This window comes from Acartia tonsa, chromosome 4 (genome assembly GCF_053477335.1).
Source record: "Acartia tonsa isolate MP-2025a chromosome 4, ASM5347733v1, whole genome shotgun sequence".
Classification (NCBI taxonomy): domain Eukaryota; kingdom Metazoa; phylum Arthropoda; class Copepoda; order Calanoida; family Acartiidae; genus Acartia; species Acartia tonsa.
The window spans coordinates 54,821,486-54,848,876 of record NC_137263.1 but is presented as its reverse complement, the minus strand read 5'-3'; the positions used below and the strand labels follow the sequence as shown (position 1 = coordinate 54,848,876).

At 35.1% G+C, this 27,391-nt stretch overlaps 1 protein-coding gene across 1 annotated transcript in view; it reads left to right on the top strand.

Annotated features, from left to right (window-relative positions):
• The first annotated feature begins 2,199 nt into the window (after window positions 1–2,199).
• The window catches only part of LOC145317812 (uncharacterized), a 33,128-nt gene continuing 7,936 nt past the window's right edge, over window positions 2,200–27,391 (top strand). Inside the window, exons 1-21 of the mRNA XM_080159080.1 lie at window positions 2,200–2,271; window positions 3,561–3,609; window positions 4,473–4,495; window positions 6,143–6,200; window positions 7,219–7,282; window positions 7,894–7,948; window positions 9,116–9,157; window positions 9,471–9,529; window positions 15,249–16,661; window positions 17,268–17,321; window positions 17,622–17,713; window positions 18,863–18,984; window positions 20,720–20,776; window positions 21,394–21,515; window positions 22,058–22,133; window positions 22,518–22,665; window positions 23,217–23,290; window positions 24,999–25,104; window positions 25,435–25,537; window positions 26,467–26,529; window positions 27,220–27,316. Of these exons, the coding sequence (XP_080015206.1) occupies window positions 2,266–2,271; window positions 3,561–3,609; window positions 4,473–4,495; window positions 6,143–6,200; window positions 7,219–7,282; window positions 7,894–7,948; window positions 9,116–9,157; window positions 9,471–9,529; window positions 15,249–16,661; window positions 17,268–17,321; window positions 17,622–17,713; window positions 18,863–18,984; window positions 20,720–20,776; window positions 21,394–21,515; window positions 22,058–22,133; window positions 22,518–22,665; window positions 23,217–23,290; window positions 24,999–25,104; window positions 25,435–25,537; window positions 26,467–26,529; window positions 27,220–27,316 (2,883 nt within the window). The 5' untranslated portion in view covers window positions 2,200–2,265. The remainder of the gene's footprint in view (window positions 2,272–3,560; window positions 3,610–4,472; window positions 4,496–6,142; window positions 6,201–7,218; window positions 7,283–7,893; window positions 7,949–9,115; window positions 9,158–9,470; window positions 9,530–15,248; window positions 16,662–17,267; window positions 17,322–17,621; window positions 17,714–18,862; window positions 18,985–20,719; window positions 20,777–21,393; window positions 21,516–22,057; window positions 22,134–22,517; window positions 22,666–23,216; window positions 23,291–24,998; window positions 25,105–25,434; window positions 25,538–26,466; window positions 26,530–27,219; window positions 27,317–27,391) is intronic.

The following is a 27,391-nucleotide window of genomic DNA, read 5'->3' as shown; positions in this document are numbered from 1 at the left end:
TCCTATCGATTTCAAACTTTGCATGATGATTCCTGTAGTAGTTAGGTACGATTTAGAAAGCGTAGCAACTCTATAAACATAACTAGAGTGACCGTACGTCTATTTTAAACATGTTGATTTTTCTACTTTTTTAACAAAAATTTTTTATGTGATTGAATTATCCGTTTGATCTGATTTTTGGTATATTGATTCCTGGGACAACAAAGAACAGTATTATAAGCGAAGCAACTCTATAATCAAGTCCTAAAAATGTAAGTATGTCCATAAACATTGTCCTGTATCAAGCAGTTTTTCAACAAATTTACTTACAATTTTGCTTCGACTCTCATTTATATACTTATTATTCAGTTCTGACACTATGCAAGTGATAATGTCCGTTTGTCCTACTGTTCCAGTGCTTCGCTTTTATGGATGTTGTCATCCTTATTTTTTTATTAAACCACCAGAAAATTAATTCTAAACATTTATGCAGTAATTGGATGTATAACCGCCTAAAGAAGTATATTGTATGAGTGACTGTCTTCATGTAATTTGCATATCTTGACCATTTTTTAACGAATTTTTCAATTTAAAAAATTAATTTCTTGACGTTCTATTGGTTCTTTATTATACTAAAGGACCATATTTTTTCATTTCTTGTTTTTATAAATGTAATCTAGTTCATTTCTTTTTAGTTAGGATGTGTCATTGTGTAAGCTACATGATATTTGCAGGAATCGATATATTACTTGGTTGTTGCACCAGTTGCCTGTTAGTTGGTGCGTTATGAATAGTTAGGCATGATTGTAAATTCACCGGAATGGGTGGCCGACCCTACACGAACGTGTATTTAGTTTAACGTTTCCCTTTTTGGGACGATAAAAGGGAAAGGGGTAACGGAGGACTTTACTCGCGAATGCTGGCACGGAGAGGTTCTTGCCAGAAGTATTGGTAATATCCTCTTAGAAATTTTTTTTCAATTTTGAAAATTTGAGTACCCTCCCCCAACCCTGGCCGCAGCGCTTGGCCCCCTTGACTGCCTAGCCGCAGCGCACGGCTCCCTAGCCTATAGCCTATTATTCTCTGTCGGAGGGGATAGAGGATAACGCCAAAGTATTTATTAGCAGGGTGGTGTGCCACCGGACGCTTACGCAAAAGGGTGAGTATCCCAGAGTACTGAGTAGCTAGCAAAAAAAAATTGGGATCTGTGTAGATCCCTTTACGAATTGAGGGAGAAAGGGGAAGTACCTCTTTCTCCGTTACGAGTGCAAACGACCCATTCTTTCCTAGAGGGGAAAAGGGGAGAGAGGATGCACAGGTTGCTGGACGCGCTGGAAACAGTTTGTTTCAAAGCCAGCACACATGGTTGGGGAGGGGTTGGTCCTAGGCCAAGCATAAGGAAAGGGTTGTCAAAAATCTCTCTAGCTCCCAGAGAAAGGAATGGGGATTTTCCGTGAAGGGACATATGGCGCGAAATGAGACACACTCTCGTCGAATCTAGACGCTTGAACATCCACTTTACACACGTCCAAGAAAGAATCCTTGAAGATTTTTCATGACCCATTGAGATAAAAGTTTATTGAAATTGTAGAGACTCTGTATAAGATAAAATTATGTGTCAAGTTTAAAGTTAAAAGTTCAAAAAAGTTATGTTCAAAATAATAGTTTAGTAGGTATTTTAGTCAGTTGGTGCGTTAAATAGTTAGCAGGGATCTCACATGAAATTCTTTTTTTACACGACTTTTTTTTTAAAAAGGGAAGGGGGGGAAGAAAAAGGGGAATTAAAAAGGGAAGGAATAGTTAGGGCCTGGTATAAGGTATAACCAACAAAATGAAATAAATATAAAATAATTTTTGGGGGGCAAATGGAGAGGTCGTCAATTTTACGTTGCATTGCCCCTCAACGACAGCTGAAAAACACGTGTATAGGTTTCGTGATTTTTCCCGAATTAATTTCTTTGTTGGTATAAGCTGAGTTAGGGCCTCTCTTATTTAATTCTTGGTGAGTTCTTTTAGGAAAAGCACCAAAATAACTTCAAAACAACCCTCACTGCATAAGAATCAACTTTATTAAAGTAGACGATTTTTATACTCATATAATGTCTATGTGTCTGTCTGTTTGTGCCGAAGGATCTTGCTAACCGCTGAACAGATATGGTTCTCAAAAATTTAGCTTGGTGGAAAGTTTATAACTATTATTTTCTAGAATTTTATATTCATTTTTTTTTCAGAAAACTTGTAAAATGTACATTTGAGACCAGATCTAGCAAAGTTGTCAAAGCAATAATGGAGGTAAAGATAATTATGTTTTCGCAGGGATCTTAAGGGATAAGACACTGGACGACAAATTGATGCATGTACCTAATACTGATAGACACAATTACTATCACACAACACAAATGAAGAGACCAGTAGATTGCGGGTAAATTTCGTACAGGTGTGAGTTTTAAGGCCTAAAAACAGTAGTAGAACGATAATATTCACTAAATATGTGTATTCTTTATTGAAAAGAACTATAGACAAAAAAATTAAGTTAAAAAAATTGTTTAAAAAACTCTAAAAATTCATCATATGCTTCCCTAATGTCAAACTGACAATAATAACAAAATAGACAATTATAAAAAAAAATAATTGGAAAGAATTTTAAAAATTACAAATAATGCCAATTATTTCAAAGATATTGATTTTTTAAACATTATTTCATTGTCCATGGTAATTCTATGTATTATATGTTAAAAAAAAATTTTCTCTCACTTTACACCTTTACAGAATTTACCCGCAACCTACTGGTCTCTTTTTGGTTAAAAAGTTTGGACACTGCGAGTTTAAATCAACAGTTCAAGATTAAATAAAAGTATTAGTTTTATTTAACCAAGGATTTAAAAAACCTATTTATAAAACTATCAGCATCTATATCATAGACAGCTTTCCGCGGATAGTAAAATGAAAAATTTCTAGATTAATTCCAATTTAGTTGGCCCCAAGTGGTTGAAAAAAAGGGTCTACAAAACTAGTATTATTTTATGACTTATTTTATAGTTGATAGAAAATTGCTTTGAATATGATGTGAAACATAACTTTTCAGTGCAGTATGGCTCAGAACCTGTTCTAATCCCGGATATTAATCGGTTTCGTAGCCATGCTGGAATAGTTATTTCTCGTATCGTATTATAAACGGCTTTCCGCGGATATAGAATGTACAATTATAAGATTAAAACTAGTTTTTTTAGCCCCGAGGTGCCGGAGGCACCGGCTAAAAAAAATGATTTTAATCTTATGATTGTACATTTCTATATTCGTAGAAAACTGGATATAATACGATGCTAGACTTAGTTTTTTCGTATGGATGAGAACCGGTTCCTAACCACCGGATTCGAATGAATACAAGAAATATAATTATATTATTGTTTGGATCATGGAAAGAAAACGAAGTTTCGGGTTTCGTCGCATTTTCTCCTATTTCTAGCCCCTGCGGGGCGATCATTAATACTTACCTAACCTAAAATAACCTTTTAAAAGCTACTGTGAAAATGCGACGACACCCGCAACTTCGTTTTCTTTCCATGACCCTATTTTTTTAGTTAAAAAAAGATGTGATACAAACCACCACGACACTCGCTGTAAACCAGGATTGTACTCAAAATATTTTTTTTATTAAACTAGTGGCTGCATCTCTAGCATATAGGGGGCTAGGAAAATAGCCTAAAACAACTCCAAGACTTAAATCATGAAACAGAAAAGCATAAAATCATCACTGGACCTATGTAAATTGGAGAACCAAATCGATTCAGTGCTTATTAAGATCCTTTGTTTCAGACAAAAAATCTTACCTTAAGAAAAAGGATTAAAACTGGTTTTTTTTTTGAAAGAGTAAAATTTAGCGAATCTTTTCTATACGTAGTACGTACGTAATAAATACCCCTAACCGTTTATTGTGGCATTTTTAACAAATTGGTATTTTAGCGTTTTTAACAAAAAGTTTAAAAACGGTCAAAATAAGATTTAACTTTCATTTTTTGTCATCTTGCTATGTCGGTGTATTTTATAACAACTAGAGGCTTCGCCCTTAGCATCTAGTGCCTCCGTAATCGATGGACAAAAAAAGTGTAAAACCATTGGTACGAAGACTTGTACTTAAAAAAATAGTCTAAAACCATCTCAAAACTTATATTAATATGCACTAAAATGGTGAACTCAATCGGTTCAAAAGTCATCGATTTCTTAAGCTACCGCCAAAAAATCTTAATGTATTACTAGCGGCTACGGCCCTAGAACCTCTAGGGGCACTTAAGGTGGGAAGGGTGAAGATATCCTTCCGAAAAATAGTTAAAAACCTTCCCTGGACCTAAAAGAAGCTTCATTGTAAAGGAGAACCATATTGTTTTGAGCGGTTAGCGAGATCCTTCGCTACAGACAAAAAAGCTTACTACTTTATATAATAGGATGTATTAAATATAAATAAAAAAAAAGTATTTTATGAGTATAAATATAGGTGCCATTGGGATTTACTACAACGGTAAGTATTAAAAAATCAAGTTAATTCACTTTTTAATTACAGTTTTAAAGAATGGATACCTATAGACTTTACGTGGATACTATGACAAAATTGCCGTCAATTTGGGTAGCTAACATGGAACTCAATTATTGGTCAGTTTGTATATCCAGTAGGAGGGGAGGAGCTAATGGAAATATCATTATTTTAGCCCGCTTAGAGTTTCACTTTATTAGAGAACATGAAAATCTGGCGTAACGTCCAAGTGATATTTTTTTTAAATTCATTGTTAATTTTCAAAAGTCATGTTATTAAGTAGAAGGAAAGTTAAAGGGATAGTTCTATTCATTTATCTTCTCTAAGGTTAAATAAATAAACTCTTTTTTTAACCCTCACAGATTGGGGGGGGGGGGGACTAAATAAGCGCCCCTCTAGTTTTTCCAATGTCTTTTTTTTGTTGGTAAGATAGAGAGCTGTAACTTCATGGCTTTTTAAGTTTAGTAATTATTAAAATATTTATGTTCTATCCGTAACAGGAGTTTTAATTAGCCCCCCACTCCCCCTGATCTATTAAGGTGGGGCCCGATCTGTAAGGGTTAAAGCCAGGGTTTCGGATCCGCATTGATTTTATGCGGATCCGGATCCGGATCCTCAAAATTTGGTCAGTGCGGATCCGGATCCGGATCCTACTGGATCCGGATCCGGATCTTTGACAATAAAAATAAAATCACCAAATTTTTCAAAAAAATTTTATTCTTTAATTCGAAGTCAAATTTTCAAGTCTGAACCTAAACCTTAAAGATTGGCTCTCATCAAGAGAATGTCTGAGATTTTATATAAATTTAGGTAGATTTTTCCTTTTTTTCCGCATTTTTTGGAGTCTAAGGATCCGGATCCGCATTTTTTTGCGGATCCGGATCCGGATCCTTGGACTCAAAAATATGCGGATCCTTGCGGATCCGGATCCGAAACCCTGGTTAAAGCAGTTTAATGGGGGTTAATAATTATGTAATGCACGAACGATATTAAAAAAAGTTTAAACACCTAAATGCGGTGATATCAAGTACTTTTTGGTTTATTTACTAAATACAACCACGTTTTGTTTTTGTCGAAATAGTATTACATACTTTGTTGAGGTCAAGGAGTAATTAAATAAAATTGCGGCAAAAATATCTTAAAGGTGCTTTAATTCAATCGATATTAGGGATTAACCCGCCTTTTTTGCGGATTTTTCGTAAGAATCCGAATCCGAGCCAAAAATTAGGCGGATTGGCAGCCCTAATCGATATATTATTACATGGATGTTGCACCAGCTTCTCATATACTCGAATAAGCTGATGGTTAATATCAAAATAATCTGGAATAGCCATAAATCAATAATGCATAATTATCTCGCAGTGCAGAGAAATGCACGAAAAAGGGCTAATTTACGCGCTTTTTGTTCAGTGAAGCTTTCCCTGTGCATCATTGGATCTTGGCTATTCCAGATTATTTGTAGGCCTTCTTATGCCGCTTAAAATGGCGTGCGGGTATGATCTGTACGTTCAGCCGTTTGGTATATATAATACGACGCTTGATGGATGGATGATAACCGGTTCTAATCCACCGGATATCAATCGGTTTTGAATTAATACTATAATATTAATTAACAATATTCACTTTCTCATTCAGGGAATAGCAAATATTTGTGGCTTATATGGCAAAGTTGTGAATGTTACTCAGCTGCGAGGTAGGAGTTTGGTTTCAGTTTTGGTAGCGCAGCCACCTCTAGCTAAAATATATCAGGGATCTAAAGAGATAAGACAATGGCCAACAAATTGATGTACATCCCAAATGATGATACACTAAATTACCCCTTCTGTAGTTTACGATTAGTGGTTTATGCGCTTGGACACTCAAATTAATGAACCAATCAATCTAAATTCACTTAAGTACCAAAAATTGTTGAGCATGCGTTATTATAAAGCTTTGGGGACTAATGAAACAGCCCATTATCCTCTTTCTCTTTGAGAATATGTCCATCTATCCTCTTACATTTTTTTAGATCACGCAAAACTTTTAATCTAAATGTTAGGTAGTATTTTTTCAGACTTAAAATTATTTTCTGTGCAAGGTGCACATATCACTATTTTTAAACCTTGTTTTTATTTAAGGTCTTTTAAATAAAACAGCCACATCGCGTGGCATACTAAGTCACCCATTAAGCATGCGGCTTTATAGAACCTTGAACTGCAATCGCACTAATTCATGCAACTTAGAGACTTTCATTAGTCGCATCCGCAACAAACCTGCTAAATTCGAGAAAGCTGTGAGTGGCTTAAAGAATGATTTAGCCTGTCCCTGGATTTAGCCACTTTAAGCCGCAGCTCACATCTATTTTTTGATAGCTCTGGTAGCTGCGGTAATTATGGGAAATAACATACTTGTTCATGAACAAATCAGATAATGTTTAATTTTGTATAATAATAGTTATTATAGACAGCTTTTCGCGGTTATTAATATGAAAAATTATAAGATTAAAACCAGTTTTGTTAGTCCCAAGGGGTCAAAGTACCGGGCCAATAAAACTTATATCAATTTTATAAGTTTTATGTTAATATTCATGGAAAATTGTCTGTATAATACATATACAATAATATACGTGATTTTTCAGTTTGGCCGAGAAACCGTTCCGATCCAGCGAATATTGATCGGTTTCGAAGCCATACTGGAAAATGTATACTTTAAGCTGTTCATAAATGTTACAGGAATGAGAAATGATAGATTTCTAAAGTTTATTGTTGAGATGGAAACAAATGATGCTGCTAATAAGTAAGTGTTTTAAATTAGTTCAGGAAACGTCCCCAATTTTTCTCAGGGCACGGCGTCCGCGCGTCAGCCGCGACTAAGCCTCAAATTTAAACACACTTAGACGATTTAAAAAATATTTTGAAAATAGGGATTGCCATATTTGTATCAGGTTTAGACTTCCAGTGGATTTTTAAAATTGTAAAAGGTTGATTTCCCAGGGGCTGTTGACGTGCGGCTGCCGAGCCATGATTTTTTATAGTACAATATCCCCTTTTTTAGTTTCGCTCCTTATGGGAGGCTGGGGGAGGTCAGGAATAGCCTAAAACAAACCCGATATGTTTCTAAGACTTTTCTGAGTATTTCTGAGATTTTTGGCTTTAGGCCCGGGTCCAATGTTAAGTTTCTTTTGAATAAAAAACATCGGTTAAGTAGTTATTAAAAAGCTTTAGACCAAAAAAACGTAGGTACTACTTTTTTTTAATGGCATAGGATATACTCTTGTATCCCCTTCCCTTCTACTAGATGAACGAACTGACCAATTAATGATGTCCATGTAAGGCATGTAAGCAACCTGTTTTTTTTTACAAATTTTTCCTGTTATAATATCCACGTATATTGTTTATCCATTTTAGCATCGTGAAAGCACTGCATAGAAGACCACCATTCAAGTTTGCGATTCATCTCAAGGTAAAGACTGTAAAGGGGACTATGCACGAACGAGACCAAGTGATTCTAAGCACCTTCCAGTATTGAACCATAGTATTTTCTTGTGAATATACTGGTTTTTTATTTAAATTTAAACCCAACAAAACATTTGATGATATTGTGCTAAAAAATGCTTAACAATTCAAAGTTTTACATATAAAACCATGGTAAAACATTATTTTTTAGTCGATATAGCTATATTAAACATAAACCTAGTGTATTTACTAAAAGCTCAATGCTGGAAGGTGCTTAGAATCCCTTGTTCTCCTTCGTGGCAAACAGATATTTTTGAGATGAAAGCAAACTTTATCTATGGGCTATAGAAATTTTATTCAAGGCTATTTTTTTTAGTTTCCCTTAAAAGTTGATCTGATAGCGCCCAACGTGGGAAAAAACGGTATTGGAATGCTGTTAATGCCTAGTCCTTGTCACAAAAATTATTTTTTAATACCTGTAGCATCTCGTTACTGATCTGAGTAATATGATGGTGTTTTCTTTTACTGTAGAATAATTTCCAGAATGTTTTTTAATAAAATCTATCTTTTCTAATAGTTTAAACTGAAAACAATCAATATTTGACTGAATTTCATTCCCCCGTAATAAAATTATTTAAAAATAAATACCCCTTTAACCAAACTAATTTTTTAGTAGCGAAGCTACTCTATAATTCACAATGTTCGTCCGTCCGTCTGTCCGTAATTAATGAATAAAGGGCTGAAATTTTCAGGGATTAATTAATTTTATATTCTACTAATTTTCACCAAGTTTTATTAATATTCTGTTTGTTAATTAGGGTGCTAGATCGATTCCTAGATTTTTTATGTTTTCATGGTTTTCTCAATTCCTATTCAGGATTGACAGTTGAAATTATCAGGGATTGAATATGCTCATGTTCTACATATTTCCATCAAGTTTCATTCAGATTTGTCTATTAATTGCGGTGCTAGATCGATAATTCCTAGATTTTTAAGTTTTCATGATTATAAGGTTGCGCGATTTTAAAGGTGTGATGATTTCCCTATTTTACCAATATTAATATTTATTATATGACACTGCTTTATAATATTTTTTTTTCCTGATATACAATCCTAATTTTTGAGCTTCGCTACTTATGGATGTTGTCATCCTTGTTTTTCCATCTATTTTTAGGATGTTCCATTTAACTTTGGAAATGCCCTACCAAGCGACCAGGTAAACCAGCAGGAACATTGTTGATATTGCCATTTTTTAGATTAACCTTTGTCAAGCTTTGATTAATAGTTAATTATCGTATTGTAGACGGCTTTCCGCGGATATTAAGATGAAATATTAAAAGATTAAAACAGTTGGTTGGCCCCGAGGTGCTAAAGTCTTGGTCTAAATCATTTGAGAAAACTTTTTTTTAAATTTCTCTAATTAATTTAAGTAACTCTAGATGCCTCTAGGGGCGAAGCCGTTAGTATTTAAAATTTATTAATTTTCAGGATTATTTTTGAACGCGTCCTTTTTATGAATATACTTTCAGGATATAAGTCTTCAAAATGACGAAGAAAACTGGGAGGATTGTCTTTCAGAGAAAGAAAGGTATCATATGTTCAAAGAAAAAAGGGGATGAGTAGAGATCTAAAGGGATGAGCAGATATCTAAAGGGATAAGACCATGGCTGATAAATTGATGTACATACCCAAATGATTTACACAAAACTGTACATTACACTAAGTGTCGGAAACGTTAGGATACTCGACTTATTGAACCAACCAATCAAAATTTAACAATGTTGTTGTTGAGCGAACGAATAAGAATACATTATTATAAAACTTTGGGAACTAGTGTAACAAAGAGCCCCCTACTGGATGAACGAACAGACCAATAGGGTGAGAGGGGGGGGGGGCAATAACCGGGAAGGAGTTAATCCGGTAATTTTCGACCTATCTTCAAAAAATGACCTTTATCTCCATGTTCCTTTCGAATGAGAGAAAAAAACATAAAAGCAAATTTGTTCGTTATTAAATTGCCTACAAAAAACGACCAAGCTAATATTGCTTGATTCACTTCTACAAGAGACAAAATGAATTGAAAATGATTGTTAAAATCGAAATATATCTTCATGTCTTAGAATAGTGTAATTTTTTTAAAAATAGGTTGAAAAACATACCTACTAACTTTAAAATACAAAAAAGTATAAAATGAAAACCGAATTAGCCCCCCCCCCCTCACCCTCTGCGATGTCAATGTTAGCAACCTAAATTGACAAGTTTTCCCTCTCATAATATCCACTTATATTCAGACTGGCCAGAGTGTACGTTTTGTACGTTTTGTACGTTACGCATCGAATCTGTGTACGTTCTGGACGTTATTTTGATATGTGTACGTTATATTTTGTATTTTTGTACGTTTTACGTTTTTTTTAAGAATAAGAATCAATTATTAGTAGAAAAGTGATTGGTATGTTTTGTATGAAAATTTTTGCAAAAACATTAGGTGTATTATATCAAATAAATTCAATAATATCTTCAATTTTCATAGAACAAAAATATGTAGGTAAATTATGCATATATGTTATTAGAACTTACAGTTTAAAGGGGGGGGGGGGGGGGGAAATGTGGTGACTCGTGCCACGACATACCAGCAATTTTATTTTGGGTGCTACTCTCTTAGTTTTAGAGATAATTGGATGAAATCTTTTGGGCTGGGTCAGTAATTACCCCAACTACTGGTATCTTTCAAAAAAAAACGGCGGCGGGACCGCCGCTCCCGCCGCCGTTTTATCAGGACATATATTTCAAATCCATAAAGGGGGGGGGGGGAAATGTGGTGACTCGTGCCACGACATACCAGCAATTTTATTTTGGGTGCTACTCCCTTAGTTTTAGAGATAATTGGATGAAATCTTTTGGGCTGGGTCAGTAATTACCCCAACTACTGGTATCTTTCAAAAAAAACGGCGGCGGGACCGCCGCCCGCCGCCGTTTTCCGCCGCCACCAAAAAAATTTTTTTTTTTGCATTTCTCGCCGAATTAGGCAATTTGGAATCATTTGAGACCATGTTATTTTTTTCAAAAATTTTTCCCCTTACAAGCAGCCCTGCGGGGGACTTGGTCATTTTTTTCAAATTCTCGTATAACAAGGTATATCTTAAATACAGTACTTCTCCTGTGATTTGAAGATATTGAAACAAAATCTTTTTAGGTTGGTAAGTAAAAAATATTTGAATTAAGAAAACGGCGGCGGAACCGCCGCTCCCGCCGTCCGCCGCCGTTTTCCGCCGCCAACAAAAATTTTTTTTTTCATTTCTCGCCGAATTAGGCAATTTGGAATCATTTGAGACCATGTTATTTTTTTCAAAAATTTTTCCCCTTACAAGCAGCCCTGCGGGGGACTTGGTCATTTTTTTCAAATTCTCGTATAACAAGGTATATCTTAAATACAGTACTTCTCCTGTGATTTGAAGATATTGAAACAAAATCTTTTTAGGTTGGTAAGTAAAAAATATTTGAATTAAGAAAACGGCGGCGGGACCGCCGCTCCCGCCGTCCGCCGCCGTTTTCCGCCGCCAACAAAAAAATTTGGAATCATTTGAGACCATGTTATTTTTTTCAAAAAATTTTCCCCTTACAAGCAGCCCTGCGGGGGACTTATTCATTTTTTTCAAATTCTCGTATATCAAGGTATATCTTAACTTCAGTGCTTCTCCTGTGCTTTTAAAGATATTGAAACAAAATCTTTTGAGGTAGATCAGCAAAAAAATATTTGAATAAAAAATGGCGGCGGTACCACCGCTCCCGCCGTCCACCGCCCCCAGGACAGCTTGTAAGAGGAAAAATTTTTGAAAAAAATAATATGGTCTCAAATGATTCCAAATTGACTAATTCGGCGAGAAATGCAAAAAAAAAAAAATTTTGTTGGCGGCGGACGGCAGGAGCGGCGGTCCCGCCGCCGTTTTCTTAATTCAAATATTTTTTACTTACCAACCTAAAAAGATTTTGTTTCAATATCTTCAAAATCACAGGAGAAGTACTGTATTTAAGATATACCTTGATATACGAGAATTTGAAAAAAATGACCAAGTCCCCCGCAGGGCTGCTTGTAAGAGGAAAAATTTTTGAAAAAAATAACATGGTCTCAAATGATTCCAAATTGCCTAATTCGGCGAGAAATGAAAAAAAAAAATTTTGTTGGCGGCGGAAAACGGCGGGAGCGGCGGTTCCGCCGGTCCCGCCGCCGTTTTCTTAATTCAAATATTTTTTACTTACCAACCTAAAAAGATTTGTTTCAATATCTTCAAAATCACAGGAGAAGTACTGTATTTAAGATATACCTTGATATACGAGAATTTGAAAAAAATGACCAAGTCCCCCACAGGGCTGCTTGTAAGGGGAAAAATTTTTGAAAAAAATAACATGGTCTCAAATGATTCCAAATTGCCTAATTCGGCGAGAAATGCAAAAAAAAAAAAATTTTTTGGTGGTGGCGGAAAACGACGGCGGGCGGCGGGAGCGGCGGTCCCGCCGCCGTTTTTTTTGAAAGATACCAGTAGTTGGGGTAATTACTGACCCAGCCCAAAAGATTTCATCCAATTATCTCTAAAACTAAGGGAGTAGCACCCAAAATAAAATTGCTGGTATGTCGTGACACGAGTCACCACATTTCCCCCCCCCCCCCTTTATGGATTTGAAATATATGTCCTATAGATTTAGTTTAAACTATTGAACAGAAAGAGATATGCAGTTGACTAAATTCAAGTTTAAATGCATTTCATGCAACTACCCCTTTAATAGATTTTACGATAATTTTTTTCAAATTCTTTATATACTTGGGAAAATTTTCCGAGATATCATATGGTGCTCAGTTTATGATTAAGAAGTCTTATTTTTTGGTATCTTCAGTTTTTAAAGAATAAGAATCAAATATAAGTATAAAAGTATTTGTATATTTATTTGTATTTGTACAAAAAGTATTACAAAAAAAAGTATATTATCTATAATACAAAGTAGAATGATGTCTGTCCGTCTGCTTGTCCGTCTGTATATCAGAAGCTTAATATCTCAGTAACCACTGAACCTATTGGGCTCTACTCTTCATGGAATATACCTAATAGCCCTGTGATGTTTTTTTGCTATTTTCTTTGGGGGAGGGACACTTAAAGCTTTTTACTTTCTACTAGGATTAGAGGCTTCGTCCCCTCTTTTATAGAATTGTTTGTTGGAAATTTGTCAAAAAAAAATATAAAAAAAGATTGTGATAATTTTTTTCATTTAGGCTTCGCCCCAGGGTGCGGTGGGGGTTCCCCCACCCCGCTGATTTGCATTAGTTTACAAAATTTAGCCTTAAACTACCACAGGACCAGTAGATATATTCCCTGAAGATTAGAACCCAATCTGTTCAGCGGTTACCAAGATCTTAAGCTTTAGACAGACAGGCATTGATTTACTTTGTATTAAGACTAGTATTTTCTGAGATCTTTAGCAATAGACAAAATAACCCTATATCCTATTATATGTTTATCCTATAAATCTTTTTTTTTCTGTAACGAAGAATCTCGCTAACTGCTGAACCGACATGATCTTTGTGAGGTTGTAGGCTATTTTCTCTGTCCTTCCATATCCCTTCAAGAACCTGTATTCAAAATGGTAGAAAAATAGCCTTAAACCATCTCGGTAACTGTGTGAAGTTGTTATAAAAATCTTAAGCATCAGAAAAAAAAACTTACTACTTTATTTAATAAAATATACTTAGTACGTAATAACAGGATGTATGTCTCTCTGTCAGTTTATTTGTACCGAAGGTTCTCGCTAACCGCTAAACCGATATGGTTCTCCTTTACAGGGTAGCTTCTCATAGGTCCTGGGAGAGGGTACAACCACCCTCCCAAGAGAAATAAAAAAATGACCACCCTTCCCCTATTTTTTCTTTCTTTTTAAAATTGAAATCAGAAATGGGGGTGGTCTACTCCCCCCTCCCTCACTAAAAAAATTATTAGCAAAGCTACTCTATAATTACTTTGTCAGTCCGTTATGCTATCGGAGAAACGTGATTTTCTCGGCTCCTGTTTTTTGATTGAATAAGTTCACATTCTACATATTTTCATTGAGATTTGCCTTTTGGTTGGGGTGCTAGATCTATTCCTAGATTTTCTTTTTTTCATGGTTTTCTCGACTTCTATTCAAGATAGACGGCTGAAATTTTCAGGGAATAAATAAATTCACATTCTACATATTTTCAAAAAGTTTCTTTAAGGTTTGTCTATTTGTTGTAGTGCTAGATCGATTCCTAGATGTATAGGTTTTTGTAATTTTCTCTACTCATATTCCTGATAGACGGTTGTAATTTTCAGGGATTGTATTAGTTTTCATTCTTAATACTTCCACTAAATTTCATTGAGATTTGCTTATTGGTTGGGGGGCTGAATTTATTCCTAGATTTTCACGTTATTATTATATTTTGTGATTTGTTTAAATAAGTTAAATGCTTTTTTTTTACGACACTACTCTATAGTTTATATAGTTCCCAGATTTCCATCCATAACTTTTGAGCTTCGCTACTTTAGGATGTTGTCATCCTTGTTTTTTACTTTTTATTTTTAAATAAAAAAATGGGTTTTTGAATTCAACTCCCCCCCCCCCCTAATCAAGTTCCTCTAGAGGCCTCTAAGGGCGTAGGCGCTGGTCCTTATAATAGGATATACTTTGTTCATAATAACAGTATGTCTGTTTGAACCAAAGAATCTCGCTAACCACGGAACCGATATGGCTCTCCTTAACAGGAAAGCTTCTCATAGGTTTTTGGAAGTTTTATAACTATTTTGGGGAAGAGTATCACCATCCACCCTCCCAAGAGAAATTGACTTTAGAAAAAAAAACTACCTTCTCCCCCAAAAAATGAATTTTAATTGCTCACTGATTTTAAGTTAATTTTTTTCCAGATGTCTATAAATAACTTTTAAGCTTCGCTACTTATGTATGTTGTCATCCATGTTTTTTTATTGAATTCAACTCTCCCCTCCTCAAGGGCCCCTAGAGGCCTTTAGGAGCGTAGACGCTAGTTCTTTTAAATAGAGTAATAGGATATCTTGTGTCTGTCAGTTCGCTATGGTTCTCCTTTACAGGTAGCTGCTAGTAGACTTAAATGTATTGATAATAGGTAACTAGGAAATTATTTAACTTATTTTTATTAGGAATGTACGTTTTTTTGTACGTTTTTTTACTTTTTTTATGTACGTAACGTATTTTTTTTGTGTACGTTTTGTACGTTTTTTATTTTCAAAATTGGCTGGCCAGTCTGTATATTCTATTTTATCTTTTAGAGTCAAGAACCTAACCTCTATAGATGTAAAAACTGATTTGGAGGTCAAACTTGGCATGTTTGATGACGACTATGATGATGATGATTTATATGATGACCTAAAAGAGGATGATAATATTGCTGCTGAAACAAATACAGGTGATAAGAATGATGTTGCAGAAGAAGTCCCTAAAAAGATATCCTGGCTGCATAAGCAAGAGTTGAAAGTAGAAGATCTCCTAAAACATTATGAGCTTGGAATAGAAAGAGATATCAATGAAAATGATGATTCTGATATTGAAGATGAACTTACCATCAACGTAGATTATCCCACGGATTTAAACTTGACAACTGGAATGGGCAATAATTTAGAAAACAAAGATGCAGACAGATCTATTAACTGGCAAAGTAGAGTTGATCCATGTTTTTCAATTGAAAATGATGCAACCACTCAGCTGTGCAATGAAGATTTTGATAAGTGTTTGTTGGTTGAAGAAAATTTCAGTGTTGAAAAAGACGCAGCTACTCTTAATCATGAAGATCTTGATAATGTATCTTTGGTTGAAGCAGAAGTTGATTTAAAAGATGGCGTCGCAAATCAGAGATATGAAGATCTTGAAAACGTGTCCATGGCTGAAGCAGTTGTTAATGTTGAGGATGACAATGTCAACTTTATTAACGAAGATCTTGATAACGTGTTCTTGGTTAAAGCAGAAGTTGATTTGAAAAATGACATCACAACTAAGAGCTGTGAAGAACAAGATCTAGAAGTGGATGTTGACAATGACGCAGCAAATGAAGAATGTATCATTCCTGCCAAAGAATACTATAATCATAAAGAATTTATAGAAAAAATTGATCTTTCAAACCAAAAGATGGTTTATGAAGCAAAGCGACAATTTGAAAAAGAATCATTTGACCACGAAGATCTGATAGAGAAAACTAAAATTGAATCTTTTGATGATCATAACATCTCATTTGCGGAATCTGACAAAGAAACAGTTGTTGAATTTGACACATCCAATGCGGTTGCAAATAAATTGAGCATTACCAAGGAAGAATTTGACCAAAGAATGTGCGACTTTGAAAATGAAGATTTGGAAGATTTTTGGAATAACAATGTTACGGATGATTCTTTTGATGATCATGATATACAGAATACAAACTTTGAACATAATCAACACAGATATCATGAAGATGTTAATTATGAAAATCAACTTGATGAAGTAGAGAATAGCAATTATATTAATATCAATGAAACAGAGAAAAATAATAACAATGATACTAACACAAATAATGACATTGTTGAACATGAGTTTATCAAACCGTTTGAGTTGAAAGATGGAGAAAATGTGGAGGTTGAGATTACTGATTATTCTCTCTTCCCAGACATCTTCCTTGTTTTGCCTGTGGAAAACGCCAAAGCATTTCAGGAATGAACTTTATTCTTTAAAATATTTTAAATACTTGTAAAGTTGTGCTATACCAATTCTTTTAACTTTACCCAAGGAAAAGTTTAATGAAAAAAAAGATTTAGCAACCTTTCATCTTTCCGTCAAAATATTTTTTCATTTCGGTCATTATAAAAAAAATTGTTTTGAAAACATCAACATATTTGGGTTACTTATATTTAGGGATGGCCGGATATCCGGCTGATTTTTAATGTCGGATATCCGGTTATCCATCCGGATTTCCGATAATTTGCCGGATATCCGGCGTTGGTTAGATATCCGGATTATAAATCAGCCGAATAATTTGGTATCCGGCTATAAAAGTATCCGACCCAATCCTACCTTTAATACATAATATCATTTTCAACATCCAAGTTTTGTGTGTCTCTTTGCTAGGCTTTATGAGTCTTTTTAAAGGTTTCGTGACTTATTCATATATTATTCATTTATTGTTACTTTGACTTTCACGAGGCCTTCGATAGTCAGTCTTCTTGATTGTCTAAACAAGAGAGCATTTTATGGCTTTAGTATATTTTAACTAAAAAAAATGGGCGGCTAGTTGCATAAAGTTTAAGATGCATTAAAAAGGAGTTGGAAAAGAACTTGTCAACCCTGGAAAATGTTCAGCCAATGACAAATCCAAGGTAGGTACATTTTTTTACACTAAGATTATCAATAAGATTTTTAAAGTCATAAAGATGGCGCATTGCTTGATTTATTGACAATGACGTTCAAAAGAATTTTCAACGATGCTCTTTTTTTGCTGATTTTATCAAGTATGAAATTTGCAGCGGGCTAAAGTAGCGATACCCCCATCCCCTCGCCTTCTATTGGATAAACGGACTAAGTGAGCTCCATGTTAGCAACCTAAATTGACGACAATTTTTAAATTGCCATAATAACCATTTATATTCTATATCCATTGGCTTATCATTTTATTTTAGGGTTGGAATCAGCTGTTTGGTAAAGATTGACCAGTCCTACTTTTTAAGAGCTAATATTATCCAGGTTTATAGTAGTGAACTTTACGTTAAAGGTAAAAAAGATTTTACTAGAGCTCCGCGCGTCAGCCCCCTGTAAGCATAAAAAAATCAACCTTATACAAGTCAAAAATTAGCTGGAAGTGAAAACCTGGCCCATTTATGGCAATCACTCTTTTCAAAAAGGGAGTAGTTAGCTTTCGCAGAATTCCGTAAAAGTGTGTTAATAAGACTTTAAAATTGGAGTCGAAATCTAAAATTTAAAAATTTCAAAGTTTTTTCTATATAAAACCATGGTAAAACTTATTTCTTTTGGTCTATATAACTGAATTAAGCATGAACCTAATATATTCACCAAAAAATTACTCTGGTTGACTGCTGGAAGGTACCTAAAATCACTTGCTCTCGTTCGTGCATAGTTCCCTTTGAGGCTTAGTCGCGGCGGCCGAGCCATAGATTTTACAACACAAAGTTATGTTATAAAGTTATGTTATAAAGCTTCGGTTTCTGCTTTAAGTAATGGAAAGTTTATATCTTTAAAAAGTCTTGTAAAACCACCATGCGATTTTTTCCTATCGATTTCATTTACCGATTATTTTTAGCATTTGATATTTTTGCAAAGGGAAATAAGTTAGTTAAAAAAAACTTGCACGAAGTCTAAAGTAACAAAATTTCTATATCTGTGTACCGAAGCATCTCGCTAACCGCTGAACCGATATGGTGCTCCTTTCAATTTAGCTTCTCATAGGTCCTATTTTGGGGGGATTTTGTACATATTTTCTTTTTAAAACTAAAATTAAAATTAGGTGAAGGGGTTGAAATCAACCCGACCCCAACACTTTATACCTACCCAAAAAGGTTCTAGTGGCTTATCCGCTAGTTTTAAAATAAGATAAAAGCAAAAGTGATTAAGATTTTCGTATATTTCTGTAGATTTATTTGTAATTTTAAAGATAGATATAGGACAATGGGCTGTTTATTACACTAGTCGCCAAAGTTTTATAATAATGTTTTCTTATTCGTTGGCTTATGGATTAATTTTGATTGGTTGGATCATTGATTGTTGAAACGTTTCAACCACTAATTTTAATCTGATGAAGGTTAATTTTGTGTATAATCATTGGGGATGTACATCAATTTATCGGCCATTGTCTTATGATTATCCCTTTAGACCCCTGGATAATATGTATGTCTTAAACTTTTAGTTGAACTGGTAGACTACGGTCACACCAAAGAAGACATACTCGAGACTGATGTTTATAATATTCCAAGCCAACTGTGGTCAGAATATAACTGGCAGGCCAGGGTCAGTCTCCATATACCTCAGGTTTGTATCATCTGTGGTCAGAATATAGCTGGCAGGCCAGGGTCAGTCTCCATATACCTCAGGTTTGTGTCATCTGTGGTCAGAATATAGCTGGCAGGCCAGGGTCAGTCTCCGTATACCTAAGGTTTGTATCATCTGTGGTCAGAATATAGCTGGCAGGCCAGGGTCAGTCTCCATATACCTCAGGTTTGTACTGTGGTCAGAATATAGCTGGCAGGCCAGGGTCAGTCTCCATATACTTCAGGTTTGTATCATCTGTGGTCAGAATATAGCTGGCAGGCCAGGGTCAGTCTCCATATACCCCAGGTTTGTACTGTGGTCAGAATATAGCTGGCAGGCCAGGGTCAGTCTCCATATACCTCAGGTTTGTATCATCTGTGGTCAGAATATAGCTGGCAGGCCAGGGTCAGTCTCCATATACCTCAGGTTTGTATCATCTGTGGTCAGAATATAGCTGGCAGGCCAGGGTCAGTCTCCATATACCTCAGGTTTGTGTCATCTGTGGTCAGAATATAGCTGGCAGGCCAGGGTCAGTCTCCGTATACCTAAGGTTTGTATCATCTGTGGTCAGAATATAGCTGGCAGGCCAGGGTCAGTCTCCATATACCTCAGGTTTGTACTGTGGTCAGAATATAGCTGGCAGGCCAGGGTCAGTCTCCATATACTTCAGGTTTGTATCATCTGTGGTCAGAATATAGCTGGCAGGCCAGGGTCAGTCTCCATATACCCCAGGTTTGTACTGTGGTCAGAATATAGCTGGCAGGCCAGGGTCAGTCTCCATATACCTCAGGTTTGTATCATCTGTGGTCAGAATATAGCTGGCAGGCCAGGGTCAGTCTCCATATACCTCAGGTTTGTATCATCTGTGGTCAGAATATAGCTGGCAGGCCAGGGTCAGTCTTCATATACCTCAGGTTTGTATCATCTGTGGTCAGAATATAGCTGGCAGGCCAGGGTCAGTCTTCATATACCTCAGGTTTGTATCATCTGTGGTCAGAATATAGCTGGCATGCCAGGGTCAGTCTCCATATACCTCAGGTTTGTACTGTGGTCAGAATATAGCTGGCAGGCCAGGGTCAGTCTCCATATACCTCAGGTTTGTATCATCTGTGGTCAGAATATAGCTGGCAGGCCAGGGTCAGTCTCCATATACCCCAGGTTTGTACTGTGGTCAGAATATAGCTGGCAGGCCAGGGTCAGTCTCCATATACCTCAGGTTTGTATCATCTGTGGTCAGAATATAGCTGGCATGCCAGGGTCAGTCTCCATATACCTCAGGTTTGTATCATCTGTGGTCAGAATATAGCTGGCAGGCCAGGGTCAGTCTCCATATACCTCAGGTATGTATCATCTGTGGTCAGAATATAGCTGGCAGGCCAGGGTCAGTCTTCATATACCTCAGGTTTGTTGTACAGGGAGGGATGGGACATTGGGCTGTTTATTGCGCTAGTCCCCAAAGTTTTATAATAAAGTTTTCTTATTTGTTGGCTTGACTTTTGAGACTAGAATTTTGTTAAGTTGGTTCAGTTACGTGTCCAAACCACTAACCACTAATTGTAATATACAGAAATAGTAATTTTATGTATCATTGGGAATGTGCATCAATTTGTCGGCCATTGAAAGAATTTCAAACATTTTTCCAACTACATATTATTGCTTTTCCAAGTTGATATAAAAAGATTTTATTAGGAATTAAAATTTCATTTTTATGGTATTAAAACTTTACTTTTTCAAGGACAACTTGTGGAGTAATGAAGACAACCATTACGTTTTGAATCTTATCAACGTTAAGGTAAAAAATACATATTTATCGCATCGTTTTATTGACAGCTTTCAGTGGATAATGAAATGAAAAATTGAAGTAAAGAAGATTCAAACCAGTTTTGTAAACCCTGAGTTGCCGAAGGCTTAAAACTGGTATTAGTTTAAAGAATTTTATTTTAATATTCGTGGAAAAATTCTGTATTTAGATTCTATACATAATTTTTCAGTATGCCTGAGAACCGGTTCTAATCCAGCGGATATTAATCGGGTTCGAAGCTATAATGGAAGCCCCTGACATATTGTAAGCAGGGATGCCAAATTTTGGATTAATTTGAATTATTATTTCATTAAAATTCATTATTTCATTAAATTATAAGAGTTGGTATTTTTTAAATAACCAGGGAAGCAGGAAACATCAGGCTGTTTATTATTATAGTTCCCCAAAGTTTTATAGTAATGTTTCTTATTCGTTGGCTTAACAACTTTGGGGACTTTAATTGAATTTTGATTGGCTGGTCCAAAGTGTTCAAACGTTTTAACGCCAATAATTGGAATCTTTAGAAGGGGCAATTTTTGGGGATGAAAGTAGATTTATCTATCATTGTCTTATCCCTTAGGATCCCTGTAAAAAAACATATATTTTAGAATATTCACTGGTCTGTCAGTATGGAGATAAAACTTGATGGAATTCAGTATGTAAATTTGTATATGGAGCACAGAAGAAAAGCCAGCGTGTTTCACTTCCAAAATATTCTACAAAATATATGGTAATGTAAAAAATATATACCTAAATACTTTATAGAATGCGAAAGGTCCGTCATATTATAGTAATTTTCGTTTTTTAAAAACAGGGGGGGGGGGACATTTTTTCTAGAGGCGATTTCTCTTTTTTTTTATTGGGGGGGGGGGTGTTGTGGTATCCTTCCCCCAAGAATTTATAAGACTATACTATGAAAAGCTACATTGTAAATGTAAAGGAGAACCATATCAGTTCAGCGGTTAGCAAGATTCTTCGTTATAAACAGACAGATACACAGACAATCTCATAGACATCCTTTTACTTTTTTATACGGATTAATTTATTTGCTTGATAAATATTTTGATCGTGGATGGCAATCTGATTTTTTTTGATATTGTTTCATTTCACAACAACAAAAATCTTAGAATATTTGTATTATTTGCAATTATTAATTTTTAATCATTTTATTGACAATTGGATCGTAATCCTATTGTGTGAAAAGTCCCTCAGATTGCCACCCCTGTTTATTATTAATTATGCCTCTAATATTTTGCTTCAATAATTTGCAAGTGACTGTGAAATGAAGCCTAAGGATATCGGCTATGGAAAAGATTCAATTCAAATACAAGGAACTGCAAAAGAGAAGGTTATTATTTTTCTTTTATTCATTTATTATATACAACTGGCAGCTGCGCCCCTTGTATCTAGGGGCACTATAATCGAAGATTTAAAAATAGCCTCAAACCATCCAATGATTCAAATAAAAAATTAAAATACTTAGCCTAGAGTAGATTTTTTTCTTGGGAATTTTTTTTTATTTTTTTTTTGAGGTTGGTGGTACCTTTCCAAAAAATAGTTATAAACCTTTCAAGGACCTATGAGAAGCTACCTTTAAATTTAAAACCACATCGGTTCAGCGGTTAGCAAGACCTTTCGGTACAAATAAACAAACAAACAGACAGAGAGACATCTTGTTTCTTTATAATAAGGATTTTTTAATTTTAAAAATTATATGAAACTTATTAATTAGACTTGCAATACTGCAGAAGTATCAACAAATACACCTAAGAATTGGAAAGAAGAAGAATCTCCTATTGACAAGTTCCATACAGAAGAACAAATGGCTGTTCCTGATTCGCCTCATCCAAAAGAAGATTATGGACTGCAAGATTATCTAGGGAGGGAGAGGACAATGAAAAATTAATCTACAGTATATATGACACAAAGGCTACCTAACAGCGGATACAGGCTAATTTAAGGCGATCAGGGTAATTTTGAAGAATTAGGCGAACCTGATGTAATTGACGTATCAAATAAAACAATGGATATAGAATATACGTAGAATATATGACAGAGGGAAAATTGTTGTCAATTTAAGTTGCTAACATGGACATCACTTATTGGTCCGTTCGTTTATCCAGTATGAGGGAGAGGGAATGGGGGTAAGGATCGTAATTTTAACCAGCTACAAGCTTCACTTTATTAAAGTACATGATAATGTGGTGTAAGATCCAAGTAATAATAAAACCATTGATCTACAATGTTTTTATGTTTTACCACTATTCTTAATTTGGCCACGTCCAAGGTCTTATGAAAATTGGACAAGATTAATTTATCTAGCATTGTCCTATTCCTGAAGATTATCCTTATGTCACGTGTTCTACACGACTTCAACAAGAGAAATTGTTTGTTAAAGATTAATTTATCTTGCATTGTCCTATTCCTGTAGATTATCCGTATGTCACGTGTTCTACACGACTTCAACAAGAGAAGTTGTTTGTTGAAGACTTTATACAAACTCAGGTATTACATTATTAAAAACTAGTGGCTTCGCCCCTAGCCTCTAGGGGCTTGTTTTTGGCGAAATTCGTAAAAGAACCAAGGAAATCTTCAGCAAAAAAATGGGGGGGATTTTTTTTGTTTTTGGGGGGGTTGGGGTTGTCCCACCCCCCCCAAGAAAATAGCCTAAAACCACCACAGAACCAGTAGGTATATTCCCTGAAGAGTAGAATCCGATCGGTTCAGTGGTTACCGAGATCTTAAGGGACGGACGGACGGAAAGACATCATTCTACTTTGTATTATAGATAAAGGGGTAGTTCCACGAAGTGCATTTCAACTTGAATTTAGTGAACTGCATATTTTTTTTTTGTTATATGTATAGTTTAAACTACTTCTATAGAACATATGATATATTTGAAAGAATTTAAATTTTCTATAAGGTAGTTTTAAAAATATCAAGACTTGAAAATCATATTTTTTGGATATATGCAACCTATATAGCTATCCTCCTTTTACAAAAACAGTAAAAAGGTTAAACCGCTAGGATTTTTTATAATCATTTCTTATTTTTTTCATCTTTACATTTTGCTACTGTCAACCTGTTCTGGATTAATCATCTTGAAAATTGATTCGTCATTATTATAGCGAAGCTTCTTAATAATTTCAAAATTCCTTCCTTCCATAAGACACAATGTGGGGGAAACTTGAGTTTCTCAGCCGCTATTAAAGATAGACCTCTGATTTTTCTTGACAACATTCCTAGCAATATGGGGCATATTTAAGTATTTAGCACCATTGACTGTCCGACTTCTTTAAGCAGCTTTTTAACCGCTTTTTTTACTTCCACATATTCTTGTTTTTAGATTTTAAAGCATACAAAATTTAAATAGAAGGTATTATCTATCCTCTTAAAAATATTTTTTTAATCTTTAAAAATTTCATACACCCCAAATAGAAATATATTTCTTTTAGCAATCAGTTTCTGAAATTAAAAATATTTGTATGATAAAGATCGACGAAGAGGAGAGTTATATGATGGTTGATTTTGTAGAGTTTAGCAACCAGATGTTTCTGGTACCTTGTCAACCTACTATAGCAACATAGCAAAAGTATAATTTTTAACATCTTCATTTATGACGCGGTGTGGGGTCGAGATTCAAACCTATCACCTCCCTGACGACGAGCGGATGCGTTACGTTTATAAAACGGTTTCTAAGCGTTCCCAAAATTTATACACTTTGTATGATAAAGATCGACGAAGAAGATAGTTATATGATGGTTGATTTTGGAGAGTTTAGCAATCAGATGTTTCTGGTACCTTGTCAACCTTCTATAGCAACATAGCAAAAGTACCATTTTTAACGTCTTCATTTATGACGCGTTGTCGGGTCGAGATTCAAACCTGTCACCTCCCTAACGACGAGCGGATGCGTTACGTTTATAAAACGGTTTCTAAGAGTTCCCAAATCAAAAATATTTGTATAATAAAGATCGACGAAGAAGAGAGTTATATGATGGTTGATTTTGGAGAGTTTAGCAACCAGATGTTTCTGGTACCTTGTCAACCTTCTATAGCAACATAGCAAAAGTATCATTTTTAACATCTTCATTTATGACGCGGTGTGGGGTCGAGATTCGAACCTATCACCTCCCTGACGACGAGCGGATGCGTTACGTTTATAAAACGGTTTCTAAGCGTTCCCAAAATTTAAACACTTTGTATTATAAAGATCGACGAAGAAGAGAGTTATATGATGGTTGATTTTGGAGAGTTTAGCAACGAGATGCTTCTGGTACCTTGTCAACCTTCTATGGATTATCAACAGCTTGAAAAAGGTACAAATTTTAACAAGCATCTAATCCAATTATATAAAGTAGCAAGGGTTTCTCGATAACTACAGATCTGTTTGATTTCTTTATTATAGGGAAGCTTCACATAGGTCTTGGGCTTGGTTTAGGTTATTTTTTCAATTTAGGTAGTTATTTCCCCTGTCATTTATTGGTCTGTTTAAACGGTCCAGTAAATAACATTATCAGTATCTGACTGAGCAACTCTGATATTTTTTTTTTAAACCTGGAACTCCGATTGTCTTTATTTAAAACCCATGGGGTTGAGGGAATTTTTTAAAGACCTGATTTTTTTCAATTATTATGACATTTATTTAGTGATGTTAGAGAGTAGTTTCTATCCTCCGCTAACAAGAGATATTCAAATTGGAGAAGTGCTGGCTGTCCCAAAAAAGTATTACAACAGAACTAAGTTTGTTAGGTAAAGAAAATTTCTAGTTCAGTTCACGGTAAAATTTTCCTGGTAACGATTATCTCCATTAATCTATTAAATTTAAAGGCTGCTAACGGCTCAACCTAAGAACGTATAGATTTTGACCGACATAGGATGGCCTACAAATAATCGGTAATGGTCATAACTCAATAATGCACAGTAATCTCGCAGTTCACATAAATACACAAAAAAGACTTACTTTATGCATTTTTTCCCTGTGCTGTGCATCTTTGGATCTTGGTTATTCCAGATTATTTTGTATGGCTTCTTATACCGCTTAACTCTGTGTGCGGGTATGACATGTAAATTCATATGTTTGGCAGCGAACGGCCTTTAAAGTTTACCAATCGTTACCAGGAACATTTCACCGTAAACTGCACTAGATCCGGAAATTAATGGTAATTTATGTATCTTTGACTTCAACAAAATGCGTAATATTTTATGAGTTGATACTTTATAGACAACTAGTTTGTATTTAAAAGTAGTACAGGGGTATATTCTGCAATGCAATGGTTGACCCTGCTAAAGGTTTTTTTAGGGTTGGGGAATGTAAAAATTAAGAGAACTGAAAACCTTCTTTTTTATTTCCCCCTCATTGGTGAAAAAAAAACTAAAAGAATATATTGGACCCCCTCCGATAATATGAATAAAATAAAGAGTTCTGAAAGTATCCCCCCCCCCCCCCCCCATCCTTGCTGGAAAAAACTAGGAGGGGGAAAAAATATAAAAATTTTGCAGCAGGGGAAAAAATGTTTCTTGTGCAGAATATACACCCCTGAAATAGTAACAAAATAAGTCCGGTTTAAGGTAAGAAAAATTACATAAAACTTTATATATGCACTTATATATGCAACGAGTTTTAACCGCCTGTGTTCTGCTAACAACTTCAAAAGATGATCTGTTTATTTATTTGCTAGAGCTGTAGTGCTGAAAATCAAAGGTGACAAGCTGAAGGTTAGAGGACTAGATTTTAGCTACAGGTAACGTTGTGCTAAAATCCCGTAAAGGTGTGAGTTTTAAGGCTTAAAAACAGTAGTAGAACGATAATATTCACTAAATAAGTGTATTCCTAATGGGAAAGAACTATAGACAAAAAAATTTTAAAGTTAGAATAAATTATATCGTTTTACTAATATTTTTCAAAACGAATTTTTGATTCTTATTGTACTCTTTAAGACGAATTCTGAAAGATGATGCATAAAACTACTTTTTGAAATAAAAAATATTTGCCTCATCTTGGTCGAAAATAATTTTTTTTTATTTTGGGTTTCTTGTATAATGTTTAAACATTTTGGGTATAGTTCCTTTTTGTGGCATCGCCCCCTAATACAGAAGTGTGGCTCACCTTCCGTGGTGGTCATTAATATCTTCAGTTTCAACATCACCCATTAGGTTGAGTCATAAGGAATCTTCTCTTCTTGTTTCTCTAAAATAATAAGAAGATACAGATTGGCGCCTTAAGGGTTGTTTCTTTGTATTTTCACAGTAGCTTTTCTCCTATTTCTAGCTACTGCGGGGGGCTTTAACCCAGCGGGGCCAATTGCCTAACCATGCGAGGCAATCACCTAACCCAATATAACCTATCAAAAGCCATCTTCAAAATATGACGAATCGCCCCTTGAGGGGCGTTGTCACGAAATGGAATATACCCCATTTTTCTCTTCTTTTAGATGCTATGTTGATCGGAGTGAGGTGCGAATGTTGTCTCCAGATAGTATCAGCATTCCTCTCAAGTGTATTTGTATTAATCTCCATCAAGTTGATAAGGTTATGCACTTCATATTGCGGAATCAATACTGGGTCCATTTTAGCAGCAAAGCTATTCTATAATTCACTTTGTCT